A 24,039-nucleotide genomic window follows, 5' to 3' on the forward strand; every position below is an offset into this window, starting at 1 on the left:
GCCAACGCGCATTCGAGGAGTTGAAAAGAACAATTTCGGAGGAACCCGTCCTCGCTCTTCCGGACCACACAAAGCCCTTCGAAGTGCAAACGGATGCCTCGGATTTCGCCATAGGAGGAGTCCTTATGCAAGAAGGCCACCCTATAGCGTTCGAGAGTCGAAAGCTAAATGATACAGAACGCCGCTACACGGTGCAAGAAAAGGAGATGACCGCAATCATACATTGCTTGCGGGTGTGGCGACATTACTTGCTTGGCTCGTACTTCACGATTATGACGGATAACGTGGCGACAAGCTACTTTCAAACTCAGAAGAAGTTGAGTCCGAAGCAAGCACGGTGGCAAGATTTCCTTGCGGAATTCGACTACCGGCTGGAGTACAAACCGGGGAAAGCCAATGTCGTTGTGAACGCTCTAAGCCGCAAGGCCGAATTGGCGACACTTAGCATGAGCCAACCAAAGTCTGACCTTGTCTCACGCATCAAGGAAGGCCTCCAACAAGATCCGCTAGCCAAGGATTTGCTGGAGAAGGTGCTCGAGGGAAAGACAAGACGATTTTGGCAAGAGGAAGGCATCCTCCTCACCAAGGGAGATCGGCTATTCGTGCCAAGGTGGGGAAACTTGCGGAAGGAAGTAATCAAGGAGTGCCACGACTCTAAGTGGGCCGGTCACCCAGGAATCGAGCGCACCACCGCACTAGTTCAAGCCTCGTATTTTTGGCCGCACATGAGGGACGACATCGAGGCATATGTGCGAACTTGTCTTGTGTGCCAACAAGACAAAGTGGATCATCAACTTCCAGCGGGATTGTTGGAGCCGTTACCACTAGCAACAAGGCCATGGGAAAGTGTCTCCATGGATTTCATCACATCGCTGCCCAAGTCCGAAGGTTGTGGAAGCATCATGGTCGTTGTCGACCGATACAGCAAATATGCCACATTCATTGCCGCACCAGCCGATTGCAAAGCGGACGAGGCAGCCCGCCTATTCGTCAAGCACATTGTGAAGCTTTGGGGAGTTCCGAAGAGCATTGTGAGCGACCGAGACCCTCGATTCACTGGACGCTTTTGGACGGAACTCTTCAAAATGTTGGGGACCGATCTCAAGTTCTCGACAAGCTTCCACCCACAAACGGATGGGCAGACCGAGCGCATTAATGGCCTCCTCGAGATGTACCTGAGGCATTATGTGAGCGCTCACCAGCGGGATTGGGCGAAGCTACTCGACATTGCCCAATTTTCTTATAACTTGCAGCGAAGTGAGGCTACGGGCAAGAGTCCATTCGAGATCATCATGGGATTTCAGCCCATGACCCCCAATGCCATAGCCTCGACTTACGGAGGGAAAAGCCCCGCGGCACACAAGCTCGCCCGCGAATGGCATGAGGAAGCGGACATCACGCGAGCCTATCTCGACAAAGCCGCGAGGAAAATGAAGAAATGGGCTGATACAAGGAGACGGCATGTTGAGTACAAGGAAGGAGATCAAGTCATGATCAAGCTCCTACCCCAACAATTCAAGACTTTGCGGAAAGTTCACAAGGGGTTAGTGAGGTGCTACGAGGGATCCTTCCGAGTTGTTCGACGTGTAGGCAACGTCTCGTATCAACTCCAACTTCCGCCAAGACTCAAGATCCATCCGGTCTTCCATGTGAGCCTTCTCAAGCCATATCATGAAGACATGGGAGAACCAAGTCGCGGAGAATTGAGGCGCGCGCCAACTGCCGTTGTCACCGCGTTCGACAAAGATGTGGACTACATCATTGCGGACCGAACGGTTTCGAGGAGGGGCGTGCCAGCACATAGCGAGTACTTGGTGAAATGGAAAAACCTCCCCGAGAGCGAAGCCACTTGGGAACGGGAAGATGATTTGTGGCAATTCGCTGAGCACATCCAGCACTTCAAGCACGAGAGCGCGACGAGGACGCCGCGAGCTTAGGTGGGGGAGGATGTTGCGGACCGCCCAATTCGCTAGCCCAATTGCCCACAATTTCGGGCTAGAGAGCCAACACAAGGCCAAGAGTGCTAGCTTGGCCCAATTCTGGAAGGTTCTAGGCAACTCTAGCACATGTGAACATGTAAATATTCTAGAATACTTTATACAATTCCAGCACATGCAAATAGCTAGGAAATTGTAAAATACTCTAGAGTTTGACCAAGTTTGGCAAAGTTAGGCAAAGTTAGGCAAAGTTAGGCAAAGCCTCCCCTATAAATATGGGATGGCATTAGGCATTTGTATCCAACAAGCTTTGTAAGCAACTCAAGCATTGTATTCTCTCTTTGTGCAATACAAGTTTTCTTCTTTGGCTCAATTGCTCTCTTCTCTAGTTCGAGAAGCTCTAGGCTTACTTAGCAACATTCGGCAAAGTTGTCTAAGTGCCGCACGGGTTAGCTGCGCAAAACACTCATCCCGTGACATACTGGTAGGTATGTACGTGTCCTCAACTTTTTTTCGGAGCACAAAATTCGAGTCCCATGGAGACTCAAACATTCCTTTCCCACATCCCGAGCACGCTAAATTCATCAGACTAACAACTGTGACATATACAAGAGTGAAATGTTTAGAGAACGCTAAGTACTATGAAAGAGATTAGTTTACGAAAACTGAAGCCAAGGGTTCATAAAAAAGTGCAAAGAGAATAAAGGACAACGCTTATGTAAAGCGACATAGTTGTATTCATAGCACAATGTCATATTCATACAGAGATCTAGAATATTATTTACAGCTGGTAAGGGCTAAGAATTGATGTAGCTAGAATACAAAGACGATAAGGTATGTTGTGCACTATTGTTTTATTCTACGATCAATCTTGACCCTTGATGCTTGGCTCTCAATCTTGTCCATTGATCTTCTTTGATTTTGGACACTTCAAGACCTTTCAGTATCATTCCTTGTTATTGGTGTCTTCCGTGCTGTAGAATTCATATACAAGCCTTCCCGCCGACTTGCCAATTATTTGTTCATTGGTGCGTTTTGTCAAGCAGTGTGGATACTTATACCAAACGCTTTCTGTTTTAACTCCCCCTTTCAAGCTCAACTATCTGGGAAGACACTAATAAGCTTGTTTCTCAAGTATATGTATGTGAAAATTAAAATTTCAAAATAATATTCGGACTCTACATTTTCTAATGAACATTGGTTTGGCTCATAAGCTTATTATACTTGGGCTTGGTAGGATTATCGGTCGGTAGATGAACAAGTGTTAGAGCTTTCGAATTTATGCCAATTAAAAAAAAAAAAATCTATATAAATTTTCCACTAGGCTATTACCACAATAAACATTTGGATGAACTATTATTGAAACCTTATTGAGAAGTAGGACATGTCGCATACCAATGCACTGACATATCTTCAAATAGTGGTAACTCCACACAACATGGCACAATAAATTAAGAGTTATATAGATAAAATCTTTCACTCTTTGGTAATCATCAATGTCGGCATGGCAATGCGTCCGACAAAATTCATAAATCAAAACAAAAATAGAGAATCATATTTGTTCCAGATTGTAGTGATGGTTGTTGATGCACTCACAATTTACAATTTTATTTAATATCTTCACATTCGCATTTTAAAATGCACAAATGTTTGTGTATACATAATTAGTAATCGATTCTCAAGCATGGACATTTAAAAGCACTGCTGAAAGACAAAATTTTAATTTACTATTTTTTGTCTTTTAATTTTCTTTAAGTTTTAATGATTCCGCATTTTGGCGAAGGAATTGCAACCGCATTTGGAGCTAGTTTTAATTTTGTCTTTTAATTCTTTTACACTTGGCTTTTGTTATTGATGTTAACTTCGATGTGTGTGCGTGTGCGACTGAATTCAACTTACACGCTATTGATGCAGCCACCAAAAAGGGGTGGTCCATCATCAATCAACAAGGTTTATTATTATTTCCATATTGATTTTCTTAATTATAAATAATACTAATGCTATTTCATAGTTATAAATATATTAGAATTAATCGAAATCATTTTTTAGTGTGGCATGGCTAAAACTACCTTTTTTTTTTATAAGTAATTACTACTTTCACATTAAGAAAAAATACTCCTATTTTTAAGGAAAAGTCAAGTACCTGTAGTTGTGAAGACTCGAGCTCACTCCCTTATGATAAATCTTCATATTAATTACGTAAATATCCTCTAAAATTTTAAATTAACTATTCAAAATTCGATGTTATACAGGTATTTCATTTATTTGAGTAGGGGTTAGGGGTCAATTGGATACAAATTCAAAATTATCCTTACTTGAGAAGGTGATAAAAATTGGGGATTTAGTTTGGATGTCATTAGCTACAAATATTAAACTCATACATTTAATTCAAAATTAGAGGGCTGATATATGCGCATCATCGTGCACGTTATAGTGACACTGCGTCACCATTCCACAACCTCTCCAATGAAAAATTGACATGCTTCTTGTGCGCATCTAATCAGAATCTTGAAAATTAATCACAAAATTGTACTTTTATTATAAAAAGAATAAAGAAACTCCAAGAAAAAAAAAAGACTTACATAAATAGATTGAAAAATCTAGATTTCAAGTTGTCTATATTAGCTTGATATTTTTATTAATAGTCATCCTCCCAAAAAAATTCCATCAAAATATATTTTAATTTTATGTTAATTCATAAACATGAAAAAATCATTTTAGAATTAATTAAAACATAATTTATTGTTGCTCAAAAAAGGTAGAACTTAGTGATCAGAAAAAAAGTATCTAAAATATATGTTAAAAAAAATCATGGTTGGTTAGACTGATTGAATTTTTTTTCTTTTTTAAGAATTAAGACAATTGGATGGATTCAGTAATAATAATACATATTTATTTGGCAAATGGCAGGGAGGCTTTCGTCTGATGCAGATTGATTAGAGAGAAAATATAACAATTTTAAGCTCGTCAGATTCGAAGCTGCTTACCTGTCGTGGGGGGATCACTTCCGGTGCATGTTGTCGTGTTAAATTCTCGTTGACTTCACGTTGACTGAAGCATTATTGGAAGAAACAAGTTTATTGATGTGAGGCCTTTGAGATTGTAAGTGTTAAATCTGAGAAGAATACCCACACACCCATTATCCTATTACTCTTCTATCACATGAAGAGAATTCAACATTTGATTCACACGGAAAAAAAATTTGTGAGGATTGTGAGGGTTGATGGAATATAATTTAGATACAAAGTGTTTACCAGTGCGATGCTTCGCAAGTGTTCTTGAATCAATATAAACTCACATTATTTTCATAGCGATTGTTTCATCTGCACGTGGATATAATCACATGTCGAGATTTTTTTCCTTAAATTATGATCTTATTTAGTATTGAGGTGTTATATCTTTTAAGGTACAATTATTGTTGGAAAAAAGTTGCAACTATCAAATAAAATTAATACTATGTGCTAAATATAATTGTTAAATAATAATTTTGACAAAATTAGTGAAGTTATATAGATTTTTTTTCATCATCCAAGTATAAAATCAAATCAACTTAACTTCTAAGTTCTATATCGGCTACTGTTTATCATATGTTTTAGTTCTGTAACTTTTAAATTATAGTTACCCAACCTCAATTCTAAACAAGACCTATAACGATAAAAAATTTCCTCATTAAATTATATGTCTTGTGATTGCTTATTTAATTTATATTTTTGTTATTTATCTTTATTAATTATAATCATCTTTTTATAAATTAAAATTGAAGGAAGTTGATTGATGTTGTTGACACACACACACGCACGCACACACTCGCAAAGATATATTGGAAGTGCTTACGTCGACTCGAAGTTGTTGGGAATTAATGCATGTATTGATTTATTGGGAGTGTTTAAATTGATTTATTAATTGAATATTGTTTGATTGCTTCATATCCATTCTAGAAAGTTTATTTCTTTGTGAAATTTCAACGAAATATGTTTTTTTTTTTAAATAAGGGTGTTCTAAATCATTTTAAAAAATATATGGACTAATTAGAATTAATTATTAGGTAATTAACTCAATTTGTACAGGGTGAAACAACATTTATCCTAATTATATCATGATAAATACTTTTTTGATTAGAATTAGGAAATCATAGGTTTATTGAATTGTTTTTTTTTTCCTTTGCGGAAATGGATTAGAGAATTAGAAAACAATCATGTTGATGTCAAAATCTGATCTAGTCGGTTAGCGACTTAATATCATATTACTGCACCAGCATTAAATTTATTTGGTAGAGAATTGGCTGGTCAATTGTCAAGATGTCCTGCAATCACTAGCGATTAACCTACGAATACCTGAAATCACAAAAGACGGTAAGAGGCACTAGAAATTTTTTCGGCGTGAACCTTCTGACGCTCAAGTCAGTTTATAGGTTTACCATAATAAAAATAAATAATTTCTATTTAAAACAAAAAATAAAGTTCAAAAGCTCAAAAATAAAACCCAATCCCAATATGAAAATGAATTTCTTTTTTTTTTTTAGCTTGGCCGAATCCTTCTGCCTCCTAAAGAAACATAATAGAGAAGCAGGTAGCCATGTTCCCTAGGTAACGCCCCACTCCCCTCTTTTATTCCTCCCCCTCTCTTCCGTTTCCTTCTTTTGCTCACTATCCTTTATAATTTTTTATGCTTGTCTTCCCAAAATAGCCTTTGAATACACAAGTAAATGTCTAGGCTTTGGTGAGGATAGTTTGGTCATTGCATTTTACAAGTAAGATGAGTGGTGGAGAAAAATGAGGAGTGCACATAACTCTTCAGCAAATCCCACCAACAATTCCATTTTCTTAATTAATTAATCTCCTTTTTTATCCCCAAACAAATCCTAATGATACTCTTATCAGGTTTAAAACAGTACACAAATAGTGAAAAGCTAACTAGTCTGTAGAGTAATTTGCTAATTGCTATCTCCTCTCTACGCGCGCTGAATAATTTGTTGCATGCAAACTTTTTATTTTATGCAAATCGTACGTACTGTAACATTGGAATTGATGGATAAGCAAAAATACAATAATATTTATGCCAATAAAAATAGTTTTTTTTCCTTTTTAAATAAACACAACGCGATGTTGCTCTGCTCTACATTTTTGCTATCTCTTTATTCTTTTTTTTTTTTTGGGCTTCTTAAAGCCTCAAACTTTGACAACCAAAACTTCATCGACCTATGAAAAAATCTGCAGATTAGTTTTTATTATCGGAATAATTGTTTGAGAATACTAAAACAAAATATAAAATAAGAAAATAGGGGGTTAAATTAGAGGGGGAAAAAAGCCATGTTCTATCGATTACTATAGTTTAAGAAAACAAAATCCAATTGGGAATTTTTTTCTTTAATTTTTGTTTTACTTGATTGAGATTTCTCCTTAGTCCTTACAGTTTTAAGTTTGGATGCCGTAGGGTTAGTAATTTAGTACTTCCTTTGCAAGCTGAGGGCAAGAATGAAAATCTTTAAAGAAATTAAAAAAGATTAAAAAAAAGCATACCAATAGGTAATTATAAATAACCATAAATAAACATAAACAAAATATTTATGAAGTAAATTACACATGCACATATTATTTTTTTGTTTTATTTCTTACTTGTCTATTTTATTTGTCTATTTTATTTGCTGCTTGATAACCCGTAAATACTAATCTAGTACTGCTAATTTCAGACACAAAATTTTTAACTCTAGGCTGCAGTTTTGCTCAAAATGATGACCACTGGCTTCGCACCATTTAACCGGCATACATTTCTACAAATTGAACAAGGCTATTGATTTTCATTATTATTTTTTATTTATTTATAAATTACTATTTTAATTTTCACTTTTTATTGGGTTGTTTACAATTTTATTTTATAATTTCAAATTTGTATTTTAAAATGCAGGTACATTATGTATACATAATTATTGATTTTCATATGTGGGTGTTTTGAAATATTGCTAAAAGACCAAACTTAATAAACTATTTTTCATCTTTTTTTCCCTTTTTTCCTAAAGGTTGAGTGATATCCGCATTTTAAATTCATGTGGAACAAAAGCTAATGAATGCACAAAATTATTTTATTTTTTCCGAGAAAAATGGGTAAGAGAAGAAGATTTTTCTCTTGAAAAAGAAAAACTAATACGATGCAAACATAGGAAAGAGGTCAGTGTTTTGGATTAGAATTTATTATTGACCTGAATTTTATACTAAACTCTTTTATAGTACTGCGATTAATGAACTCATGATTTGCTTTTGCTTTTACTTCAAGTGAAAGAAAGAGGAAACCTTTTGTTTTTTGTTTGATTCTTGACTATAGATGTTACCTATATAGAGAGTTGAGGTAGCTGCCTTAAGTGATGGTGATAAAAAGATTAAGCAGCGCACAAAATCTGACTGTCGTCCAGACCATCCAGCTGTGATGGCTCTAGTTTTTTGGTTACATTAGCTTTAGTGGAAAGGAGGGCCAATTTAACAAAGACTAGATTTGGTGGCTTACTATAATGCTTATTCTCAAGGAATCTAATGTTATAAGATGATTTAATGATCTTCTATGATTGTGAGTAGTATAGTATAATTGAAAAGAGCCTGGGCTCCTATGATGAATATTTAATAGTAACACAATATTGTGATTGAAAAAAACACTGTTACAATAAACTCTTCATTTATTCATTGCGGATATTGAATGGCAAACAGAGAATAAAATGAAGCAGAGGAATCTCATTGCTAGTAAAATTGACCCTCTTTAATGTTATATGGCACAGGTGTGTGTACAGCAAGAGCAAGTGACTTGCAGTTTTTTTTTGTAAAATATACAGGTTATGACCATGATCATTGTAGTTAGGTTTTGATGATTTTAGATGCTTTTTTATTTTTTTTAAATTGTGACACCTTTGATTTATGGTAGTTTTGCAGAAGAAAAAAATATATATAAAAATTAGGAAGAATGAGTTAACTAACAATTGCAATCATTACAACAATGTTGATGAGTGATACATCATTTGAAATTTACATGTCAGTTGCTAAAATGATGAAAAAAAACAATAAACAATAGCAGTAATATTTTTATGGAAATTCTTGGTTTTTATGGAAATACTCTTGCTGAAATTCTAATTTTGACTTTCAACTCTTGGTTTTTATGGAAAGTAAAATGACTTGTTTGTTATATTCATACAATCCACTCTACATAATGATTTCATTTTTAATAAATGCTTGATGATCTCCACTGAAAAACTACTTCAATTCTTTTGTTTTATTTAACTTTTTGGTTGTTGAAAATAGCCTTAATTTTCAAATAATTGGAGAAAGAGTAAAGAACATTTAACAAATTTATGTGCCAAAAATAAAGGAGAAATTGAAGAGAAAGGGTGCTTGCAGAAGTGGGTGCAAAGATAAATCAGTCTATAAGAATTATTGTGGTTATTAATTTTTTGGCAATATAAAAATTCTTCAGCAAATAAAAATTGATTTTTTTCCGATTTACTAAAAAATTAATTAAAAAATTCGGCCACAGCATTTTTTATGGGTGCATATACCCTCCCTTTAAAAAAAAATAATAATTAATGCTTAATATAGTATTAAATACCAAAATATCAATATTTGGCTACTCAAATTTATATCATTAGGTCCTTCAAATTTAAAATTGAAGATACAAAAGGAAATATATATAAATTTCATTCTCATGGAAAGGATTCTCTTATAATCTTATAATATTTGAGTTTTGAAATTTTTTGAAACAAATGTAATTTTATTTGTGTACAATCAATATTTACTTATTTATTATATTTTAATTTGTTAACTATCAATCATTTAAGTATATTTGGTCAGAAAAATTATATCAAGAGAGAATCCTAATTTCACGCAAACACAAATACAAGATAAATATGTCAATTTCTATACTATTCACTTTCCTGTAGAATCAATTATCTAAAATGCAAGTTTGTGGCTACAGAAAACTAATGCATCATTTTCTTCTTGATTTGATGAGATGACGCCATTACAAAAAAATAAGTACCTTAATTGACGGGCACTGAGTGATGTGAATACTACCAGCCAGTTCATCTCTTCCAGTCTTGCTTAATCACAATCACAAACACCACGAGATTGACATTTGCATTATATATATCTTCAGCAATCGAAACACCTTGCATTACCAAATTAACCGGTAACAAACAAAGCAATCTTTCATGGAGAGAAACTTTAGTCTCAGTATGATCACTGTGTCATTAACCCACTTCCTGCTTCTTTGCTTGGTTGTTGCAGCAGCAGCAGCCGCAAGCAACAATATTACCACAGACCAACAAGCTCTTCTTGCCCTGAAAGATCATATAACTTATGATCCAACCAACCTTTTTGCCCATAATTGGACCTCGAATACCTCTGTTTGTACCTGGATTGGCATCACTTGTGATGTCAATAGCCATAGAGTCACAGCCTTAGATATTTCTCAATTCAATCTACAAGGCACCATCCCTCCTCAACTTGGAAACCTCTCTTCACTTACAACGCTTAATCTTAGTCATAACAAGCTTTCTGGAGACGTTCCATCCTCCATCTACACCATGCATTCGCTAAAATTTCTTGACTTCACTGATAACCAGCTCTCTGGTTCAGTGTCTTCCTTCGTCTTCAGCATGTCTTCAATATTAGAAATTCTTTTGACCAATAACAGATTTTCTGGTGAGCTTCCGAAAAATATTTGCAACTATCTTCCTTATTTGAAAGCCCTTTTCTTAAACAAAAACATGTTTCATGGCAAAATTCCTTCTGCTTTATCAAAGTGCAAACAACTGCAACAATTAAATTTGCAGTTCAATAATTTATCCGGTGCAATACCGAAAGAAATCGGCAACTTGACTATGCTCAAAGGCATATATCTCGAATACAACAAACTCCACGGTATGTTCATAATACTATGTAAATGTTTTAATTTCTCACTTGTTATTTTCTTGAATACTTTAGACAAGATCTCGTAAGGGAGATATTTTTGGATCTGTGTTAATTTGCCAGGTGAGATACCCCACGAAATCGCTAATCTTCGAAATCTAGAGGATTTATTGCTTGGAATGAACAACCTAGTTGGTGTGTTACCAGCTCCAATCTTCAACATGTCAACACTGAAATTATTTGACCTCATAAATAACTCTCTCTCCGGAAGTCTTCCATCAAGAATAGACCTTTCACTTCCAACTGTCGAGTTTTTTGGCTTGGCACTGAATAGATTTTCTGGAACCATTCCTAGTTCCATCACCAATGCTTCTAAGCTCACCGTTCTAGCGTTGGGAGAGAACACATTTTCGGGCTTCATTCCAAACACAATTGGTAATTTAAAAAACCTTGAGTGGCTCAGCTTGGAGAATAATTACTTGAAATCTTCAACCTCAAAATTGAGCTTTCTTTCCTCTTTGGCAAATTGCAAGAAATTAAGATTCTTAAACTTAGCAGGCAATCCACTTGACGGCTTCCTTCCAAGTTCAATAGGTAATCTTTCTGTGTCTTTGGAAACACTTTTCATCGGCAATTGCAGTATTAGTGGCAACATTCCTCAAGCAATTAGCAATTTAAGCAACTTGTTGACCTTAGCATTAGAATTCAATAAATTGACTGGACCAATTCCAATTACATTTGGCCGACTACAGAAACTCCAAGGCTTAGATCTTGCATTCAATAAGTTGGTAGGTTCATTCCCAGATGAGCTTTGCCATCTAGCAAGGCTGGATCAATTGTACTTATTTGGCAATAAGCTTTCAGGATCTATACCTTCATGCCTAAGTAATCTCACTTCTCTAAGATCTCTCTACTTAGGGTCTAATAGGTTTACTTCTGTTATTCCCTCAACTTTCTGGAGCCTAAAATACATCTTGTTCTTTGACTTTTCATCAAATTTCTTGGTTGGTACTCTTTCTTTCGACATAGGTAATTTGAAGGTGCTTCTAGGAATAAATTTATCAGAAAATAACTTATCGGGTGATATGCCAGCCACAATTGGAGGACTGAAAGATCTTCAATTTATGGACCTAGCATATAATAGATTGGAAGGCCCAATTCCTGAATCATTTGGTGACTTGACAAGTTTGGAGGTTTTGAATTTGTCAAAAAATAAAATCTCTGGGTCTATTCCAACATCCATAGAGAAACTCATTTACCTTCGAGAGTTAAATCTCTCTTTCAATAAACTTGAAGGTGAGATTCCTAGTGGAGGAATTTTTACCAACTTCACAGCTGAGTCATTTATGGGAAATGAGTTATTGTGTGGTTTACCAAATCTTCAAGTCCAACCATGCAAACTTAGCAAGCCTAGGACAGAACATAAATCAAGGAAAAAGATACTTCTCATTGTGATTGTTTTGCCATTGAAGATTGCTCTAACGATAGCAATCACTCTAGCTCTCAAATCTAAGCTGATCGAATGTAGAAAAAGAAGCACAGAGTTATCAAATGATAGTATCTTGTCATCACAAGCAACACTAAGAAGATTTTCATACTTAGAACTTTTACAAGCAACAGATAATTTTGCTGAAAACAACATAATTGGCAGAGGAGGTTTTGGTTTCGTTTATGGAGCAAGACTTGAAGATGGGATGAAGATTGCAATAAAAGTGTTCACCAGCAATGTGCAAGCGCATTGAAGAGTTTTGAGGCTGAATGTGAAGTGTTAAAAAATATTCGCCATCGAAACCTTATCAAAGTTATCAGCAGTTGCTCGAACGATAACTTCAAAGCATTAGTCCTAGAATACATGTCCAACGGGAGCTTGGAGGATTGGCTGCATTCTAGCAATTATGTGCTGAATATATTTCAGAGGTTGAACATAATGATTGACGTTGCATCAGCTTTAGAATATCTCCACTTCGATCATTCAACTGCTATTATTCATTGTGACTTAAAGCCTAGTAATGTATTGTTGGACGAAAATATGGTTGCTCATTTGAGTGATTTTGGCATAGCAAAGCTTTTAAGTGGAGAGGATGAGTCTACGATGCGAACAAAAACCCTTGCCACTATAGGTTATATGGCACCAGGTTTGCTTCAAACAACTTTTTTTTTAGTTCATTTTAAATTTTCTAAATCATTGATTTTTACGATCCTCATATCAAATTGTTACTGATTATTTATCTAATTGTGAAATTAATTTGATTCATAGAGTACGGCATAGAAGGAGAAGTATCTACAAAAAGTGATGTTTACAGCTATGGGATTATGTTGATGGAAACTTTTACCAAGAAAAAACCCACAGATGAAATTTTTGTTGGAGAATTGAGCTTAAAGCGTTGGGTTAATGACTTGCTTCCTACTTCATTAGAGGAAGTTGTGGACAAAACTCTGCTAAGTGGAGAGGAAAAACATTCTTTAGGAAAGGAGCAATGTCTGTTGTCTATCTTTAGTTTGGCTCTGGAGTGTACAATGGAATCACCGGAAAAGAGGATTAATGCAAAAGATATTGTTACCGGATTACTCAAGATAAAAGCCGCATTGAGTAAAAGGATAGGAAATTTAAGTTAATTTCGTTTGCTTTCATTGATAGTTAATCTGAATTCATGTAATAAGTGTAGGAATCTTATATCTTTTCCTTTCATATATTTTTTTTCCTTGAGAAAACTGTTGTAGTCATCTTGTTTCCGTGGACAGAGTTGATTTAGTTTTTCCATGAAATGCTACTGATGACATTTGTTTTATACTTTCTCTTTTTTTGCATGTGTTTTGGCTGCAGGCTAAGAAGTCTAACTACACTAAAAGAATATGATTTAATTTATTAAACAAAACTTCAAGTTCAAGAAAAGTATTTCACTGCCCCTAATGCTTTGGACACCTACTGGTAGGTTTGTACGTGTCCTCAACTTTTTTTTGGAGCACAAAATTCGAGTCCCATGGAGTCTCAAACATTCCTTTCCCACATCCCGAGCACGCTGAATTTATCAGACTGACTGTTGTGCGCGGAATGCGGAATCAAGCACGCCAAATAATTACAGAAAAATAAATGACACAAGAATTTACGTGGTTCGGTAATTAAACCTACATCCACGGAGGTAAAAAAAAAAATTGTTTATTTAACAATTAATAGAGTACAAATATTTGAGTAACGAATCTCACTTCCCAAAAACCCAAATATACCCAGTACTCTCACACTCTGCAGGAAAGATAAATTCCCCAGACAAACTTCTCTCACTTCTCTCAAAAGCTTAGAAACTTATAAGCTTAACAATTTTAGGATACCAAAGAATGGAAGAAGTGCCATCTATTTATAGGGAAAATAATGGCACTATTGAACCAACCCTTTTACTATTCCACCTAACCTAAGCAAATAGTCAATGGTGTCCATTTGGCAAATTTGACAAATTTGCCAACTTTCCATTTTTTCTTCAAATGTTTGGTAGCTCTTTGAAAAATTGCCACATACATGACTTTTCAACACTGACAACCGGGACATATACAAGAGTGAAATGTTCAGAGCACGCTAAGTTCCAGTGAAAGAGATTAATTTACGGAAACTAAAGCCAAGAGAATAAAGGACAACACTTATGTGAAGCGACATAATTGTATTGATAGCACAATGTCAAATTCATACAGAGATCTAGTATACTATTTACAGCCGGTAAGGGCTAAGAATTGATGTAGCTATAATACAAATACGATAAGGTATGTTGTGCGCTATTGTTTTTATTCTCCAATCAATCTTGACCCTTGATGCTTGGTTCTCAATCTTGTCCATTGATCTTCTCTGATTTTGGAGACTTCAAGACCTTTCAGTATCATTCCTTGTTATTGGTGTCTTCCGTGCTGTAGAATTCATATACAAGTTTTCCCGCCGACTTGCCAAGTATTCGTTCATTGGTGCATTTTTATCAAACAGCTGGGCTACTTATGCCAGACACCGCCTGGTTTAACTCCCCCTCTCTAGCTCAACTATCTGGGAAGACAATTAATTGAGCTTGTTTCACAAGTATATGAATCTGAAAGTTAAATTTTAAAAATTATATTCGGACTCTACATTTTGTAATGAACATTGGTTTGACTTGTTATACATTTATGCGTACATAATTAATAACCGATTCTCAAGTGCGGACATTCAAGAGCACTGCTTAAAGACCAAATATTTTGATTTACTACTTTTTGTCTTTCAATTTTCTTTTAAGTTCTGATGACGTCCGCATTTTAAAATCCTGTGGAACAAAGGCCTGAGGTGCATATAAAATTCTTTTATTTTTCAGAGGAAAATGGGTGAGAGAAGAAGATTTGGCAAAAGAATTGCAACGGCATTTGAAACTAGTCTTCGTCTTTTAATTCTTTTATATTTGTTTTTGTTATTGATGTTAGCTTGGATGTGTGCGCGTGTGACTGAATTCAACTTATATTTGTTTTTGTTATTATTATTAATTTTATTTGTTTTTGTTAAATTGGACCACCCCATTATCAAATCAACACGGTTTAATTATTATTAATTCTACACTTTTTTTACGAACAAATATAAAATAAAAGGACATTTACATCCCAAATTTTAGTGCAATAGTCATCAACATCCCTAAATTTTTAAAAAGAGACATCAAAATCATTTTTTGATCTTAATACTCTTATACGGTACCTCTATTATTCCCAAAAATTGACTCTAATGTTTTATAATAAATAAAAATAAAACTTTAAAATAAATGTAATTACATATACATTTTAAAATAATTTCAATATTTAAAAAATATTTTTAACATTTTACAATCTATTATATTTTATTATATTAAAGTAAATTTTATTATAAATAGAATCATATTATTAAAATAAATGCATTAAAATTTAAATTATTTTGAATATCATGTAAGATAATAATTTTAACATTACTAGTGTGTCAGATTTTTTTTTTTAATTGTAGAATGTATTTAGCGCAAATATTTATTTAAAATCTCTACAATAAATAAAAGATTTAAATAAATATAATAATTTACATATCTAAATTTATTAAAATATTTTAATATTGTTAGTCTACTGCATAGATCACAATATTTATATAACATTTGTATTTATTAAAAACTTTAAAATCAATTCTTTTGAGAATAATAGAGGTAAAGAGTATAATGGTAATAAAGGGGACTTTGTACCCCTTTCTAAAAACTTGAGGATGTTAGTGACCATTTCTCCAAACCTTCAGTGTGTTGATGTAATTGTCAAGAAATACAGTATCTAAACTTTGAAGTAACAAGGATCACCTTTTATGAAATCATATTGCTTTTCATGATAGACTGTTACCATTTTTCTACGATAGATTCAGTAAAAAATTGATTAAGATGTCTACTCATGGAGAGTGAAATTTATGTTCAAAACTAATTTCAACAGGCATGCACCATCGAACGTGTTTCTCATGGAAAAGTTGCTTGGATTTTAGGGACTTTATGTTCAAATATTCAACACGGCATGCACCACGCGATTGAACATGCAAAAGTAGGGGTCTATTTTCATTTTCAGCATTATAGAAATCTTAATTTTGTTCATTATTTATTTTGATCAGCACTCTTGAATCTCCATGTATTGCCAATCACTAAGAAACAACATATTCTTATTAATTATATCCTCTAATGGAGAGAACTCATTGTCTCAGTAAGATCACTGTGTCATTAACCCACAGCATGCTGATTTGCTTGGTTGCTGCAGCAAGCAAAAATATTACCACAGATCAAAAAGCTCTTCTTGCCCCAAAAGATCACATAACTTATGCTCCAACTAATCTTTTGACCCAAAATTGGACCTCAAATACCTCTGTTTGTACGGGGATTAGCATCACTTGCGATGTCAATAGCCATGAAGTTGCAGCCTTGGATATTTCTCAATTCAATCTACAAGGCACCATTATTCCAAACACAACTGGTAATTTAAGAAACCTTAAGTGGCTCGGCTTGGCTTATAAACTACTTGACATCTTCAACTTCAAAATTGAGCTTTCTTTCCTCTTTGGCAAGTTGCAAAAAATTAAGAATCTTAGGCTTACTGGAAATCCACTTGACCGTATCCTTTCAGGTTCAATAGGTAATCTTTCTATGTCTTAGGAAAGGTTTCACATCGCCAATTGCAGCATTAGTGGCAGAATTCCTCAAGTAATCAGCAATTTAAGCAACTTGTTGGCTGGTGTGCAAAATTTTAATATACTTGCAAGCGCATGAATCTAGAAATAGAATAATAGTAACGAGGTCAAACCCACATGGATCGTTATAAACTGACAAAAGAATAGCTGCTGGTCTAGAGGTGGCTTACTACATTCATACAAGATCGTTTCTTGTTCTCTAAGATATGCATTATACTAATAATGCTATACAAACTTATCCAAAGGTCTATTAATTAATTCATTAATCCAACGGCTTGTTAGGTTGTCCTTTCATCCATACAGCTGCATGCTTGTCTTCTTATATACTGATCTTATCCTCTAGATCTGTTCAGGCTGAGTGATCTCTCACATTTGCCATATCAGAAGATTACATGCCAGTAATGTCATGTGATGACCTGTTGCTTGGTGATGTCGAATGCCTGGCCTTTACTTCTCTGAGCAAATTGATCAAACAATTTGTTCATTTTATCGAACACCTTCACCAACCAACATTTTATTTACTTTTGATGGTTTTTAAGTGCATTTAATGATTATTTTTGCTCCAACTTCAGATAAACCAAACGCTAGTATATTAGAAGAAGAAGTTCACTGGCAGCTAACCAGGTCAAAATAGCGACTCTATATAAAAAATATATATAAAAAATAAATAAATAAAATGGGACTTTATTTAATTAATTGTTGGTCTAAAGCTGTTGGTATCCGTTGGCCACGTTTCTGAAGAGTCATCTCAAATCGAAATTTTTAACGAACAAAGAACTTTGCTTTTTTCCATTGTTCACATTGCTGCTGGCTGCCACCCGTGAGATAAAAGTGCTACAAGCTTTCCGTCGACATTCCCCCCTCCATTTTCACCATGCATAAGCTGAAATTTCTTGATTTCAGTGATAATCAGCTCTCTGGTTCTTTGTCCTCCGTCACCTTCAACTTGTCTTCAGTATTAGATATTCGTTTGGATAGTGACAAACTCTCTGGTGAACTCCCAGTAAATATTTGCAATTATCTTCACTATTTAAAAGTCCTTTTTTTGGCCAAAAACATGTTTCACGGTCAAATACCACTGGCTTTATCCAAGTGCAAACGGCTACAACTGTTAAATTTGGGGTTCAAAAAATTATCAGGAGCCATACCGAAAGAAATCAGCAACTTGACTATACTTCGAAAGATATCTCTCAGAAATAATAAACTTCGCGGTATAAATGTTTATAATATATACTTTGTAAATGCTCTTATTAATCATTCTTGAACTTTCTTAGATACTTTTGTCTAAATAAGATTTTGCAAAAGAGTTTTTTGCATCTCTGTTAATTTTGCAGGCGAGATACCTCACGAAATTGGGTATCTTCCAAATCTAGAGAATTTGGTGCTTGGATTCAACAACCTAGTAGGTGTTGTACCTGCTGCAATCTTCAACATGTCAACAGTGAAAAAAATTTACCTATTAGATAACTCTCTCTTGGGAAGTTTTTCATTAGGAATAGACCTTTCACTTCCTAACGTTGAGAGACTGAACCCGGGGCTGAACAGATTTTCTGGAACCATTCCTAGTTTCATCACCAACGCATCTAAACTTGTATATCTAGATATGGGAACAAACTCTTTTTCGGGCATTATTCCGAACACAATTGGTAATAATCTAAGAAACGTTGACTGGCTCGACTTAACATACAATCGCTTGACATCATTAACTCTAGAATTGAGCTTTCTTTCCTCTTTGACAATTGCAAGAAATTAAGATTCTTAGGCTTAACAGGCAATCCGCTTGACGGTGTCCTTCCAACTTCAATAGGTAATCTTTCTATGTCTTTGGAAAACATTTACATCTCAAATTGTAATATTGGTGGCAGCATTCCTCAACTAATCAGCAATTTAAGCAATTTGTTGCTCTTAGATTTAGAAGGCAATAAGTTGACTGGATCAATTCCAGTCACATTCAGCCGGTTGCAGAAACTCCAGGGTTTATATCTTCCATTTAACAAGTTAGCAGGATCAATCCCAGACCAGCTTTGCCATTTAGCTAGACTGAATACATTAGGTTTGGCTGGTAATAAGTTTTCTGGATCAATCCCTTCATGTTTAGGTAATCTCACTTCTCTAAGGTCTCCCGACTTAGGGTCCAATAGGCTTACATCAGTCTTGCCCTCAACTTTTTGGAATCTAAAAGACATCTTGTTCTTTGACCTTTCATCAAATTCTTTGGATGGTCCTCTTTCTTTAGACATAGGAAATTTAAGGGTTGTGATAGGAATAAATTTATCACGAAATAACTTTTCAGGTGATATCCCAAGTACAATTGGAGATCTAAAAGACTTACAGAATATCTCCTTAGCATGTAATGGATTGGAAGGTCTAATTCCTGAATCATTTGGTTACTTGACAGGTTTGGAAATTTTAGATTTGTCAAATAACAAAATCTTTGAGTTTATTCCGATATCTTTTTAAAAACTCTTGTACCTCAAAGAGCTAAATTTGTCTTTTAACAAACTAGAAGGAGAGATTCCTAGGGGAGGACCTTTTGCAAATTTCACAGCTAAGTCATTCATGGGAAATGAGAAATTGTGTGGTTTACCAAATCTCCAATTCCCAAAATGCAAGCGTCGGACGCGTCGAAAATCAAAGAAAAAGATGCTTCTACTTGTGATTGTCTTGCCATTGAGTACTGCTCTAATAATCGCAGTCCCTCTAGCTCTAAAATATAAATCGATAAGAGGTGGAAAGAGTAGTACTAGGTTGTTAAATGATGGTATCTTGCATCACAAGAAACACTAAGAAGATTTTCATACCAAGATCTTTTTCGTGCAACAGAAAAATTTAGTAAAGAAAATCTAATTGGCGTAGGAAGTTTTGGTTCTGTTTATCGAGGAAGAATTCATGATGGAATTGAGGTTGCAATAAAAGTGTTTCACCAGAATTGTGCAATGGCATTGAAGAGTTTTGAGGCTGAATGTGAAGTGATGAAAAATATTCGTCATCGAAATCATGTCAAAAGAATCAGTAGTTGTTCGAACGAAGATTTCAAAGCATTAGTTCTATAATATATGCCCAATAGGAGCTTGGAGGATTGCCTGCATTCTACCAATTGTTCGTTAAATATTTTTGACAAGTTGAACATAATGATAGATGTTGCATCGGCTTTGGAATATCTCCACTTCAGTCATTCAACTCCTGTCATTCATTGCGACTTAAAGCCCAAAAATGTATTGTTAGATAAAAATATGGTTGCTCATTTCAGTGATTTTGGAATTGGAAGGCTCTTAACTGGAGATCGATCAATGATACAAACAGAAACACTTGTCACAATTGGTTATATGGCACCAGGTTTGCTCTGAAACAATTTTTGTTTTTTTTTTTTGGGTTTTCATTCAGACTTTCCAAATTATTATTTTTCCATGATCCTTCTATCCTAATGTTATTGATTATTTATCTAATGATAAAATCAATTTGGTTGATATAATATGGCATAGAAGGACGAGTATCTACAAGAAGTGATGTTTATAGTTATGGAATTATGTTAATAGAAACATTTACTAGGAAGAAACCCACAGATGAAATGTTTACTACAGAATTGAGCTTAAAACTTTGGGTTAACAACTTGCTACCTGCTTCATTGATGGAAGTTGTGGACAAAACTCTTTAAGTAGGGAAGAAGAAGATTTTGCTGCGATGGAGCAATGTGTGTTATCAATCTGAGTTTAGCCATGGAGTACGTGATGGAAATGCCAGAAAAAAGGATCGATCCAATAGATATTGTAACTAAACTATTGAAAATAAGAGACATATTGAGTAAAAGGTTAGCAAATTTAGGTTAATCTCATTTCTTGGCATTGATACTTGAATCAATATACACTTAATTTGAATCAATGTATGAGTGTAAGAATATGATATATTTTCCTTTAATTTTTTTTCCTGAGAGAAATATCATAGCTGTCTTGTTTCAAATTAATTTTATACTTTTTTTTCTTTTTCTAAGATCATGCCAAAGAGTTGTAGGAAGATCAGCCACAAATTCAAAGCCGGCTAAGGCATTTGAAGATGGAGAGATTGGTAGTTTTTTTCCCATTAAAATTAATATATATCACTTATCCCAACTATTTTCATAATGCCTAATAAGCTCTTGGCACCATAACTTTACCATATAACCCTTATTTTGAAATACACTTTTATTCATATTAATATTAATTAAATAAATCATATGAGTTGAAATTAAAAATTAAAAAATTAAATACCAAAAAAAAGAAATATACGTTTTAGTGTGCTAAAAAATTAATATTAAAATATTTTTCTTATATATATATATATATTATTCTCAAAATAATGTATCAAGCAAATGACTTTTTTCTCTTCTTTTTCTTTAACTTTTTTTGTGCTAGTAGAGTTTTTAGATATTATAAAAACAATAAAAGAATAAGTGATATATATTAATTTCAGTTGAAAATAACCAACAATCCCCCTTTAATTACGTGTCACACCCAACTTATAAATTCTATCAATCATGTAATTATGGTTGGTTTCTCTTTTTCTTTTTTTTGCATGTGTTTAGGTAGAATAGTGGTTTGGTTGCACTCTAAGAAGTCAAACTACACTAAAAGAATATGATTTAATTTATTAAACATAACTTCAAGTTCAAGAAAAGTATCTTATTGCCCCCAATGCTTTGGACACCTATTGGTAGGTCTGTACGTGTCCTCAACTTTTTTTTGGAGCACAAAATTCGAGTCCCATGGAGACTCAAACATTCCTTTCCTTCATCCCGAGGGCGCCTTCTGTCCTCTGTTTCTGTTTCCACACACAAATAGCAAAAAGAAATTAGAATGACAACTGGGACATATATAAGAGTGAAATAATTAAAAAATTATGCTTTTTTGTTTGTCGTGTTAAAATCGTAAGTACCGATGTACTGTGAAAGAGATTAATTTACAGAAACTGAAGCCAAGGGTTCAAAAAAAAAGTGCAAAGAGAATAATTGTATTGGTAGCACAATGTCATATTCATACAGAGATCAAGTATATTATTTACGGCTGGTAAGGACTAAGAATTGATGTAGCTAGAATGCAAAGATGATAAGGTATGTTGTGCACTATTGTTTTATTCTACAATCAATCTTGACCCTTGATGCTTGGCTCTTAATCTTGTCCATTGATCTGGTCAACTATCTGGGAAGACAATTAATTGAGCTTGTTTCACAATTATATGAATCTGAAAGTTAAATTTTAAAAATTACATTCGGACTCTACGTTTTCTAATGAACATTGGTTTGGCTTATAAGCTTATTATGCTTAGGCTTAGGCTTGGTAAGATTATCGGTCGGTAGATGAACAAGTTTTAGAGCTTTCGAATTCATGCCAATTAATTTTCAACTAGGCTATTACCACAATAAACATTTAGATGAACTATTATTGAAATTTTATTGAGAAGTGGAACATGTCGCATACCAATGCACGGACATATCTTCAAATAGTGGTAACTCCACACAACATGGCACAACAAATTAAGAGTTATATAGATAAAATCTTTCTACAATTACAATAGATTGAATTTAGTAAGAAATTGATTGTTATCATTTTTCTCATGGAAAAGTTGTTTGGATTACAATAGATTGAATTTATGTTCAAATATTCAACACGGCATGCACCACGCGACTGAACTTGCAGAAGGAGAGGTCCATTTTCATTTTCAGCATCACAGAAATCTAAATTTGTTCATTATATATTCTGATCAGCACTTGAACATCCATGCATACTCCTATTAATTATATCCTCTAATGGAGAGAACTCATTGCCTCAGTATGATCACTGTGTCATCAACCCACTGCCCGCTTCTTTGCTTGGTTGTTGCAGCAAGCAACAATATTACCACAGATCAACAATAGTTTGTCCATTTGTTTCAGTGAGGTCGTCATTAAAAATTAATTTTCATATTGATTTTCTTAATTATAAATAATACTAATGATATTTCATAGTTATAAATATATTAGAATTAATCAAAATCATTTTTTAGTGCGGCATGGCTAAAACTACCTTCTTCTTTTTTTTTTATAAGTAATTACTACTTTAAGGAAAATACTCCTATTTTCAGGGAAAAGTCAAGTACCTGTAGTTGTGAAGACTCGAGCTCACCCTCTTATGATAAATCTTCATATCAATTACATAAATATCCTCTAAGTTTTTAGTTAACTATTCAAAATTCGATGTTATACGGGTATTTCATTTATTTGAGTAGGGGTTAGGGGTCAATTGGATACAAATTCAAAATTATCCTTACTTGAGAAGGTGATAAAAATTGGGGATTTAGTTTGGGTGTCATTAGCTACAAATATTAAACTCATACATCTAATTCAAAATTGCATCCAGGTTCATTGCAGCTAAGGCTTGTGGAATTTCCTCAGTAAGATGTGAGTAGTCATACCTACGTCGACATTCAATGGCTGTATGTTTCGGTAAATGACAAATTTGGCATATGACAGTTTCTTCATTGACTTCCTCAGCTTGTTGTTTGGATTGATTCTGAATTTTGTGCCAAGGCTGTCCAGAATTATTTTGTCGAGGTTGCTGCCACTGTTGTCCCGAATTTCCTTGCCATGATTGTTGCCCTTGTTGACTTGGATTATTGTTTGATTTTTGCCATGGCTGACTTGCATTATTATTCCAACTTTTTCCACCATTGTAGTTGATTTTTTGACCACTTGAATCAGCCAAATTTTGTCCTCCTGCTGCTGTAAAACCACGACCTTTTGAGTTAAAGAAACCTCCATTTCCACGACCTTTTCCCTTGCCTCGTTGGCTAAAAAAGGCTTGAGCCAGATTGATTGTATTCTTCTTTTCTTCTTCAAAATTAATAAGAGTTTGTTCATGATTTTCGAGGGCCATGACAAACTGCTTAAATGAGGGATAAGGTGGTTTTGAAAGTTGAGCAAGTTTGAAGTCTTGACTTTATCGAAGTCATTCACTGGTTTATTTATTGCAGCCAAACAATCACAGATATGCTTGTATTTGCGCACATACTCTTCAACTGATAGAGATCCCTT

General features: G+C 34.4%; 3 protein-coding genes across 3 annotated transcripts; all 3 read left to right on the forward strand.

Moving 5' to 3' along the window:
* Positions 1-10,122: 10,122 nt before the first annotated feature.
* LOC18031305 (LRR receptor-like serine/threonine-protein kinase FLS2) lies at positions 10,123-12,564 on the forward strand. The gene is made up of 2 exons (XM_024187857.1): positions 10,123-10,834; positions 10,946-12,564. Exons 1-2 carry the CDS (start codon positions 10,123-10,125, stop codon positions 12,562-12,564), a joined length of 2,331 nt encoding a protein of 776 aa, XP_024043625.1.
* A 110-nt stretch (positions 12,565-12,674) lies between these two features.
* Positions 12,675-13,438, forward strand: LOC112100083 (probable LRR receptor-like serine/threonine-protein kinase At3g47570). Its single transcript, XM_024187859.1, has 2 exons — positions 12,675-12,957; positions 13,080-13,438. Exons 1-2 carry the CDS (start codon positions 12,675-12,677, stop codon positions 13,436-13,438), a joined length of 642 nt encoding a protein of 213 aa, XP_024043627.1.
* Positions 13,439-16,494: 3,056 nt separating this feature from the next.
* LOC18031207 (probable leucine-rich repeat receptor-like protein kinase At2g33170) lies at positions 16,495-20,344 on the forward strand. The gene is made up of 5 exons (XM_024187862.1): positions 16,495-16,942; positions 18,332-18,643; positions 18,769-19,395; positions 19,821-19,961; positions 20,136-20,344. Exons 1-5 carry the CDS (start codon positions 16,495-16,497, stop codon positions 20,342-20,344), a joined length of 1,737 nt encoding a protein of 578 aa, XP_024043630.1.
* Positions 20,345-24,039: the final 3,695 nt, after the last annotated feature.

Source organism: Citrus clementina, unplaced genomic scaffold, assembly GCF_000493195.1.
Source record: "Citrus clementina cultivar Clemenules unplaced genomic scaffold, Citrus_clementina_v1.0 scaffold_9, whole genome shotgun sequence".
Lineage (NCBI taxonomy): Eukaryota > Viridiplantae > Streptophyta > Magnoliopsida > Sapindales > Rutaceae > Citrus > Citrus x clementina.

Bases quoted from the DNA above. Each gene is read 5' to 3' on its own strand.
- LOC18031305 (XM_024187857.1), top strand. From the start codon at position 10,123: ATGGAGAGAAACTTTAGTCTCAGTATGATCACTGTGTCATTAACCCAC. The intron at 10,835-10,945 runs GTATGTTCATAA...TTAATTTGCCAG, and splicing joins CGAATACAACAAACTCCACG to GTGAGATACCCCACGAAATC.
- LOC112100083 (XM_024187859.1), top strand. From the start codon at position 12,675: ATGTCCAACGGGAGCTTGGAGGATTGGCTGCATTCTAGCAATTATGTG. The intron at 12,958-13,079 runs GTTTGCTTCAAA...TTTGATTCATAG, and splicing joins TATAGGTTATATGGCACCAG to AGTACGGCATAGAAGGAGAA.
- LOC18031207 (XM_024187862.1), top strand. From the start codon at position 16,495: ATGGAGAGAACTCATTGTCTCAGTAAGATCACTGTGTCATTAACCCAC. The intron at 16,943-18,331 runs GTAATCTTTCTA...TTAATTTTGCAG, and splicing joins TATCCTTTCAGGTTCAATAG to GCGAGATACCTCACGAAATT. The intron at 19,962-20,135 runs GTGAAGTGATGA...ACATAATGATAG, and splicing joins GAAGAGTTTTGAGGCTGAAT to ATGTTGCATCGGCTTTGGAA.